Consider the following 10,719-nt stretch of genomic DNA (forward strand, 5'->3'; position numbering starts at 1 on the left):
ATTTTGGGGATGAGCTAGAAAATATTTGGAATAATCTATAAAATATTGGTGATGACCTAGAAAATATTTGCAATTATCTAGAAAATACTGGGGATGATCTAGAAAATATTAGCAATTATCTAGAAAATACTAGGGATGATCTAGAAAATATTTGCAATTATCTAGAAAATACTGGGGATGACCTAGAATATATTTGCAACTATCTAGAAAACACTGGGGATGATCTAGAAAATATTACCAATTATCTAAAAAAATACTGGGGATGACCTGGAAAATATTTGCAATTACATAGAAAAAAATGGCGATGAGCTAGAAAATATTTGCAATTAATTAGAAAATACTGGGGATGACCTAGAAAATATTTGCAATTACATAGAAAATATATGCAATTATCTAGAAAATGCCTGGGATGAGCTAAAAAATATATACCTTGGTAAAAATCTTATGTGAGCCAGTGTGGTGAAATCAGGCGCTCGTCAAAATAATGAACTTGAAGAAACTGGCATTTTTCTACCAGTTTGACAATTTTTATGGAATTTTTGTTTTTTGGCTTAACACCATTGTTTTTCAATTAAGAACACATTTTTGGGTGGATTTTACTGAAAAAGGTTGATTAAAGGCACAAAAAATATAAGTTTTCAGTTTCCACAGACTATCAAGCTATGGAGATAACTAGACTGTGGCAGCCATTTTCTCGTTAATTTTATCCCTGAAACCAGTCGATCCCACCTCCTTCAATCGCAAATAACTGAAATCCTATTATCTAATTCGAGATAAATAGGTAATTTTTTCACTGATAGCAAGACAACTGAACAAGCTTTAAAATGATACCGGTAACTCCAGATGCCCAAAAATTGACGAGCGCCCGATTCCACCACATCGAGACACATATTATGTATGTTCATCGGATAAGAAGCTCCAACTTGTAATTTTATAGCCTCCCCCTTTTGGAATTCTTATTTTTGGCATTGCTTTCCTTTTGAACACAACCATTTTTTCTATCCCCGCGGTTTTATGCAAAACAAATTCTGAAATTATGCAAACTGAGCCCAAAAATGTGAAATTATGCGATTCTGTTAATTTTAACAAAGAATGATAAAATAAAATAATCAGAAATTAAGCAAAAAAAGATTCAATTTTGCTAAATTATGCGGGGTGCATAAAACTCCGGGGACAGATTTTTGTATTACATACAGTTTTGTTCAGCAGAACTTGCTAATACAACCGTAAAGTGACGTTTCTCATGACCTGTCGTCTATACCTGTCTATACGCCGCTCACTGTTTTGTTGCCTCGTTCCTCTACGCAATATTAGACCTGTCAACCTTCTTAATTTTACTGAAAAATCCCCAAAGCCATTCTGTCCTCCTTGAGGTCCCGATAATGACCTCATTTTCCCTGACTAATTGAGCTGTATGGAAAAAAAAATTTAATTCCTACATTTGTGAAGTCTGCAGTGAACGAATAAAAACAGGAAAGTGTATTTTTTTGTACGGAAAGCTACTTTGACGGTATGGTTTGGGGTTTTTTTGGGGTTTTTTTTTAGGTAGTAGTAGTAGGTGTAGTGTGCGGCTTCTGCGTCACTTTTTTCATGAGCCAAACGATACTCACCACAGCTAGCTGTATTATTAATTTCGTAAAAAGTTCAGCAGGATCTAGCAACATCAATTTTGGAACAAGTTAATTTTTTTCAAAGCTCAAGGACATTTAATTTTGCAAACGCAATCTGTGCTCACATTTTACCTTCTATTTTTGTCATTGAAAAGTGGGAATTTTCCAGACTTTGATTTATAAAGGATTTGCTCTCTCTTAATTTATTTTTTGGGGAAAGCATTCCAGATCTTGGTTTGATATTCAACAAATGCCCTTTCACGTTCACCCATTAAGTTTCATAGATGGTAAAAGAAATTTCTTTTTGTCAGCTGATGACCTTAAACTGTGAGTTGGAATGTACAGCTTCAACAGATTTGATAAATTTGATAAATATATATATATATATATATATATATATATATATATATATATATATATATATATAAAATCTATTTTTTTTATTAAAAAAAAACCCACCATATATATATATGAATCTAATTGATAAGACACGTAGGACAACTTTGATGCCCCAATGTTTCGGTAAGAAGTTGTGTCCTATCCCTGATGACAGACATAGACCCACAGTAGCCAACATGTATATACATGTATATATATATATATGACAAAAGACAACTTGAAGACCAGCTGCTATGTGTCAACCAAGCTTTAATGAATGACACTCAAATAACTTAGCATCCAATATAATCCCATCGTGCATGCATGCATAGCTCTATACTCACAAGTTGTTGATTTTCATTTTTAAAATATATATATCGTTCACAGTTCACCGACAACATACAAAAACACATTACTCTCCTCATAACAGCACATAGGCATAGAATTGATAGATACGCTCGCTTTTTAGCACAAGGGGGCTGTCCCGAAAGATGCTGTTTTGAGAAAATCGAAGGGAAAGTTTTTGCCCCTTGTTCAGTTTCTTTAAAAGACAAGGAGAGTTTTCTCTATAATTTATACTATAAAACCAAACAAATATACACACCAATAAAACCAAACTTCTCCTAAAGGTAGGGCAAAGCCCACTTTTGGTGTAGGTTAAGATTTCTGGAAACACCCGAAATCTGGGTTAGCCCGCTTGTCCTTGAAAGCGACCATGTATAATAAATACAAGATGTCCAAAAAGTCACACACCATCCTGAAAAACAATCAATTATTGGCACAGATGCTCAAATTGAGCACAATTTTCATTAATACAACTCTCTACTCTCCACAAAAAAGCTGTTTTTAACTTTCCTTAGGGTACATGTATCTGGATGGATGTTGTGACACTCCATTGTGCTGTCCCCGAGGTTTTATGCACCCCACATAATTTAGCAAAATTTGATCATTTTTTGCATAATTTCTGATTTTTTTTCCTTTATCATTCTTTGTTAAAATTAACAGAATCGCATAATTTCCCATTTTTGTGCTCAGTTTGCATGATTTCATAATTTTTTGGCATAAAACCACGAGGACAGATTGTGATTGCATTTCTCATTTCGTCAAGAGAGAGCGAACAGAGAAAAAACAAGATTTTTAGGATGATGGTGCACGACTTTTTGGACACCCTGTATATCAATATCATAACACACACATAACCCCCCCCCCCTCCTCCAAGTATCTTGTGAATGTTTTGTTTTTACACTCATCAAAGGACAGAAAGCATTAAATGTTATGTGACAAAAACAAAATTCAAAACATTGGAAGGAGAAAAATATACATACATACATACATTATCACAATCCCAGGGTATGAATAAGAAAACTAGACTAGAAAGATTCTCACTACGTTAAGTTTGTTATAAAAGTTACATGAGACGTGCTAAACAAAATGAGTTACTTCTCGCAATCCAAGAATAGTGATATCGTCCGAAAATCAACACTGGGTTCAGATTAATAGATTTTCAATTAGTTTGAATTAGCGTCATTTTCTTCTAGTCTAGTGTTTTTTAAAATATATTCCATACTTACAAATTGAACAAACTCCCCCTATAAAGTTGATGGTCAATTTTTATAAAGGCTGAAATTAAAATCTGAGAAGTAACTCATTTTGTCCGCACACCTCACATATATATATATTATATTATATAGGCCTATTATATGTTAAAACTAAACAACACAAGTTTTGTTTTGTGCAAGAGAAAGTTTGTGCTGTGTGGGGGGGGGTGGGGGGGGGGGGGTAATGCACCGAGTTGCTGTGGTTTGGGACATGAGCTGTCAAAGAATGAAGTTCTGGAAAGAACCTTGTACAATTTGCCATATATAAAATTGTTTGGCCTTCGAAGGATCAGCTCCCATAGCACGGGTTTCATAATGCTATTTTTAACTCTTGTGAGTCTAATAAAGTTCTGGAAATAACCCAGTACAATTTGCGATAAAATTGTTTCGTCGTCACCGGATCAACTCTCTATTTTTATAGAATGATTTTTTTTTTTGGTCCCGACAATGTCGTATTGAGAGGCAGCACTGTCCACTGAACCTCTTATTAAAAAACAAATTAATGGAGAAATACTTTCAAGTGGACCAATGTAATTCTCCCAAATTGGAGGAGATTTGATATAAGTTGTACAGAGGACTGAGAGGGGCTGTACTTCTATAGTAATAATAGTATGTAAAGACGACATTTCTGATTATGAAAAATGCAGTAGTAATGAATTCTGTTTACTGTACATAGAAGAAATCTAGATACTTCTCTGTCTTGCTTCCTCCACACAACAGACTGACAGTCACACCCCCGGACAGGGAATGCTTCTAATAATAATAGATAGCACTTGTATAGCGCAAATCCCCGCTCAACAGCAAGCTCTATGCGCTTGAATAATACTATAGATAGCATTTGTATAGCGCAAAGCCCCGCTCAACAGCAAGCTCTATGCGCTTCACAATCTATACTATTTCGTAAAAAATTTGGTGAAGTTATACGTGATACTTTTTGAGCTGTGCCTAACAAAGTTAGTCAGCCCCGCATTGCGATAGATGATTTTGTTACTAACCCTAAGACATTGCCATTTCAAAGTATTGATAAAATAAAAACTATTCGGACAAATTGGATGCAGTTTTCTTTTTCTCTGAGAGCATTTCTTTCTTTTTTGCATTGTTTTCATTACGAGAGCTGAGTGTTACGGTGTCCCCTATCATCATTTTAAAATTTTTTAAAATGCTTTTATTTTGACTCATTGAAAATTTTTCAAGCAATAAGTTACACCATTAGAGCATAACAATAAAAGTAACATTAACAATAACACTATCCATATATAACAATATTATTTGAAATTAATGAAGACGTCACCCAAAGATCGTCCACAAGACAACAACAGACAAACGAGGAGACACTTGTTCGGATCAAGCCTGAGATCTACTACATGTACTAGTACTACTATAAGAGATTTGAAGGAAATCATCTACACACCCACACATGGCAGTACTGAAATACTATGACATAAGCTGACAAAACACCTTTTTTTAATTCACAGCAGGTTCGAGAAACAGAGGCTTTTTTGTCTGCGTAACCATTGAAAAATAGAATTCTTCCGAAATTTGATTTTCAAATTTATTTTAAAAACTAGCCACAGTTTCAATTTGATTTTTTTCATACCAGTAGGGTAACTGATCAGGCGTTCGACTTAACAAATAAAAAAATTTGGCGCCAAAATGAAAAAAAGGCATTTAGTCAACTTGCAGTAGCAGCAGAACTCCAAACACAAACCAGTCAAAACCTAATCAATCCTACAATCACCACCCAGTCTCACATCAACAATTTCGCTGACTTAATTTTCAAAACAAGAAACTTTTTACAGTACAGTGGACTACAGATGAATGAGTTGATGTCGTCGGGAGGGGAGTGAAAAAAAAAGATCAATTAATTTCATCCAAAGTTCAGCTCAACCGTTAGGACTTGTGTAAAGAAAAAGAAGATGTGCTGAAACCCCCCCCCCAAAAAAAGATCGCCTAGTCTTAACTGAAGATCAACTCGAGCAAGTTCAACACAAGCAGAGTCGACTGTATAAAACAATATTTCTGTCCCCGGGGTTTTATGCACCCCGCATAATTTAGCAAAATTTGATCGTTTTTTGGGCATAATTTCTGATTATTTTCCTTTATCATTCTTTGTTAAAATGAACAGAATCGTGTAATTTCACATTTTTGGGCTCGGTTTGCATAATTTCAGAATTTCTTTTGCATAAAACCGCGGGGACAGCAATATGAAATCTCATTTTTTAATTTGGCATAATTCCCTCTCGACCTCACAGAAAACCAAAAAAAATTATTATTAATATATTTTAGGTATTCCAATTCCAGCACTTAGAAATATTCTCTGTCCCTGTCATTTTATGCAATAAAAAATTCTGAAATTATGCAAACTGAGCCCAAAAATGTGATATAATGCGATTCTGGGGGTTTTTTTTAACAAAGAATGATAAAGGAAAATAATCAGAAATTAGGCCAAAAATGATAAAATTTTGCTAAATTAGGCGGGGTAGCCTACATAAAACCACTGCAACTGCTGTCTTCTTTCAGATACAAACTATCGAGTTCAGTTTCAAACAAGAGAGATACAAATCAGGAAAACATAAAAAAATGCCATAAACAATAAATAACAACCTCCTGACATTCGGAAACATGACACACATAACAACATCTGAGGTAAAGATTCATCTAACAACAACAAACAATTTTTATAGACTAATATTAATAATAATATTAATAATAATAATAATAATAATATGCACAAAATCATGAAAATGAAAAGGAGATTGAGCAAGACACCACAGGTATACTGCAGGGTCTATACAAAAACAGTCTTCACTCGAACTCGAACGAACAAAACTTCATAGTGACAATTTGATAAAAATTATATATATATAAATTAAATATAATGTATGCGGGTGGGAAAAGTGTATTTGGTCCTCAGATGATTAAACTGTAAGACGTACCGTATAACATATATAATATGTATGTACTTTGATAAATCATCTCTCTCTCTCTCTCTCTCCCGCCCTCTCTTTGTCTCTCTCTCTGTCTCTCTCTCTCTCTGTCTCATCACTCGCGGGCCGCCCTCCCTCCCTCCCTCCCTCCCTCTCTCTCTCTCTCTCTCTCTCTCTCTCTCACACACACACACACACACACACACACACACACACAGAGTTCTACTTATGCCTCACCTCAGTCTATTCTTTTCTAAATGTACATGTACAAGATGACAAACAAGATCTTTTATAGGAGTTTAACAACAAACAGCCCACCCAGACACAATGCCGGTCATTTAGATATATTTAGAAGTCATAACCCCGGGAACAAACGACGGAGGAGAGGAGGAAAGTAATCACCACAGAAAAGTCGAGGATAATTCTAACACCCCCCACCCCTCCCCCCCCCCCACACACACAGACACAGGCACACACACAAGGATTTGAACCCCAAACATCCATCTACAGACCAGTTTCATGTATATACAGTCTAGCACACACATAGCGAAATCAGCGAGACGTGGAAATCTTTTTGTTATACGTAAGAATTTCCCTCTATTTACATGGGGTTTTTTTAATACAAAGAAAGTAATGGATAAGAAAAACTGGAATCTGAAAATCTGTTGGCTATGTATCAATGTATGTTCACCATGTGTGTGCTAGACTGTATCATGCTATAAACAGTTTCTCAGGAGCAGACTTCACAATTTCTGTAGTCTCTTTCAGCATCAAATCATTACTACATTAGCTTATCAAATTCTCGTGCAGCAAAACGAACAAAAAATGTACGTGAAATCAGTCCACAACTTCAAACTTCGCTGATTGGGCAGCGCATGTTTGATAAGTTTTGTTGCATTATTCTTGTCCACAAAAAAGTACTAACATGATAAGTTTCAGTTGTTGCGAATGATGTATTTAACTTAAATAAAGGTAGAAAAAAACATTTTGCATCATGTTGATTCAGGGGATAAAAAGAAATGCAACAAAAAAAGTAACCAGTAAAAAAAAAGTTTATGATTATCAGAAACAAATCAACTGACGCATATCACGTCTTCAAAAGTCAAGCAAAAGCAAACAGAATTTTACAAGCACAAAACCAAAACCATATCAATTACCTTCGAAACAAACAGAATGATATCATACAGGCACCCTATCTCATAGAATCTCAGACAGTACTTGAGTTTTTTTTATACAATACAGTTTAGATTCACACATATATATATAACAATTGACACTTACACCGAACGTACCGTACCTCACTCACAAAATGGTACCTACGAATGGATATTTCTATAAAAAGAGCTCATGTTGCATAAATACACACACATACACACACATATTAGACATCACCCAGAGTGAACAGCTCACAAAAGGATCATACGTGTGGCAACGCGGTGAAATCAGATGCTCGTCAGTCAAAATAATTTAATTGAAGAAATTGACGTTTTTCAACCCTCTGGGCGATTTTTACTGGATCAACCTTTGAGGTCCCTTTTAAAAACGCATTTCAGGGTGGAATTTACGGGAAAATGTTGATCAAAGGCACAAAAAAATGTAAACTTCAAGTTTCCAAGAACTCTCAAGCTTTGAAAGTCACCAAACTTTGGCCGACATTTGTTGTTAGGTTTACGTCAGGCACCAGACACACCCCCACCCCACCTCTCGCAAATATCTCAAATTCTATTCAAGTTCAAAATAAATGGCCATTTTTTCATCAAAAGCGAGACAAATGAACAAAAGATGAAACCAATAGAGCTCCATATGCCCAAAAATTGACGAGCGTCTGATTCCAGCGCGTCGTGACACATACATTATATCCACTACTTTGGTCCCTCGCAGTCGCAGTGATTCATAAATAATTAATTGGAATGAGTAGAGGCAGAGGCAAAAAATGTACCATGGACTCTGCTTAACTTAAACAATGATTTAGTAGTAGGGATGTGATATTGCCTTTTCACCATTATGCCTTTTTAGTTTTGCATCCTCTGGCCAAAGTCAAACTATGGGAAAAATGATAATAAGATGATTTTATCTCTATATATGGCAAAATATACGAGGAATTCTATCCCCAAGTCATCTTGACCTCAACTTCATTAAGCAAAGCCCTATGTACCGGTACCAGTATCACAAACTAGAAGATGCTAAACTTCAAACCTTGAGGGTGAAATCTTCTGACAAATGGTTTCAACGCAAAGTGAAGTTTTTTTTTAAAATCACAACCGGCCTATCATGGAAACTATTTAGGACATATTATATATATATATTCCTATACTTCCTAGGAACATTACATAGGCCGTGTTGAAGTGTAAAAAATTCTCTGAAAATATGCTCCATATATATATATATATAGATATAGATATAGATATAGATATAGATATAGATATATATATATATACCATATATATCTGACCCGTTCCCCTCCCATTCTTCCTGATGAGCATACAGCCAGGCATCTCCAGCAAGTGGTGACTCTATACACGGAATGTCACAAAGTAAGTCTCTCTAGCTATATAGTAGGGGGTAAAAGTAAAAAGGTATGGGTGGTAAAAGTCAAGTTAAGCCCCCTCCATACTTCGAATGCGCTTGATCTAGAGTTCGTTTGTTTTAGTAGTAAGGTTTTACGGAGCTCGCAACTGCATAAGTGACCTAGTGTGCAGATCTGGGGTCACTGAGTAGGGGTCACAGTGAAGGTCACAGTGAAGGTCACAGAGGAGGTCACAGTGAAGGTCACAATGGAAGTCATAGTGAAGGTCACAATGGAGGTCATAGTGAAGGTCACAGTGAAGGTCACAGTGAAGGTCACAGTAAAGGTTACTGAGGGGTCACAGTAAAGGTCACAGTGAAGGTGAAGGTCACAGAGGAGGTTGCAGCCGTGTCTGACAGGAGAAAGAAACACAGCTAGGGCTTGTTACTTGTCACTTGTCACTTGTCACCTGTTACTTGTCACTTGTTACCTGTTACCTGTTACTTGTCACTTGTCACCTGTTACCTGTTACCTGTCACTTGTTACCTGTTACCTGTTACTTGTCACTTGTTACTAGTTACTTGTCACTTGTCACTTGTTACTTGTCACTTGTCACTTGTCACTTGTTACTTGTTACTTGTTACTTGTCACTTGTCACTTGTCACTTGTTACTAGTTACTTGTCACTTGTCACTTGTCACTTGTTACTAGTTACTTGTTACTAGTTACTTGTTACTTGTTACTAGTTACTTGTGTGAAGGACCGACATCACTACACAAGGGACATCCCCATAATAAAGCGCTCCGTCCCCCGAAAGAAGCACTTCGAGAAGAGTGTAGTAGATGCTGACGGTTCCAAGCAATGGTTGATTCCTCTATAGCCATTTGCTCCTCACACTAAGTCTTGAACTTCTGCAGGCGCCCCGTCCAATTCCAAGCTCACGAAGTCGCTCAAGATGATGGTAGGGCTGTCAATGTTGATTGTTGGATGATGAAAGATGGCCGCTGAGGGGGGGGGACGGGTGGTTAAGCTATATTTTTACCAGGTTATCTGCGGCCGCGGTCCAGATCTTCCACCATGTTGATCAGTTTCTGCCGGGACTTGCGGCTCAGATGGTCCACGGAGCTGATCAGGGAGAGGAGCTGCTTGTTGGAATATTCCTGGAGATGACAAAACAACAAGGAGAAAATACAGTCCAGTCCATTTATAACAGCCTCTGTTATTACAGGAACTTGGATATATATATATATATAAAAGTGACAAATCAAATCCCCCGTTTTCTTTCTCTATAAGTGTACATACTGTGAACCTAGCTATAACAGGGTTCAATTTGCGCAGACTCAGATATAACAGTGATCTTGCAGTGCATGAACGTGCTTTCAATCCGTCAAATTATTAAAATTTGTCTCAACCAAGACATTTCGCCTACCTTGTGATCGTGCACCCATCCTTCCAGCTGGGTCTCGGGCAGATAGTACGCCTTGATGTACGCCTCCACAAACTCCTTCTCCGGCACCGGTCTGGAACACAAACAAAAGTACCATTGCATCTATATAGCCTAATGCAAACAAATTCATTGTTGTTAATGTTATCCTCTACTCCAGTATATAACACAACGCAAATTCATGTGAAGCATGCTGACACAATGAGTTACTTCTCGGATTCAAGCCTCGGAAATAGATACAAGTACGCTTTCATATA

The 10,719-nt window shown here is 36.5% G+C and overlaps 1 protein-coding gene across 1 annotated transcript in view; it reads right to left on the reverse strand.

Annotated features, from left to right (window-relative positions):
* Nucleotides 1-9,731: 9,731 nt before the first annotated feature.
* Nucleotides 9,732-10,719, reverse strand: part of LOC101856345 (syndetin) — a gene marked incomplete in the record, with an annotated part of 27,087 nt that continues 26,099 nt past the window's right edge. The window contains 2 exon segments of the mRNA XM_013082976.2: nt 9,732-10,178; nt 10,448-10,538. Of these exon segments, the coding sequence (XP_012938430.1) occupies nt 10,065-10,178; nt 10,448-10,538 (205 nt within the window).

The sequence above is a fragment of the Aplysia californica genome, unplaced genomic scaffold, assembly GCF_000002075.1.
Source record: "Aplysia californica isolate F4 #8 unplaced genomic scaffold, AplCal3.0 scaffold00202, whole genome shotgun sequence".
Taxonomy (NCBI): domain Eukaryota; kingdom Metazoa; phylum Mollusca; class Gastropoda; order Aplysiida; family Aplysiidae; genus Aplysia; species Aplysia californica.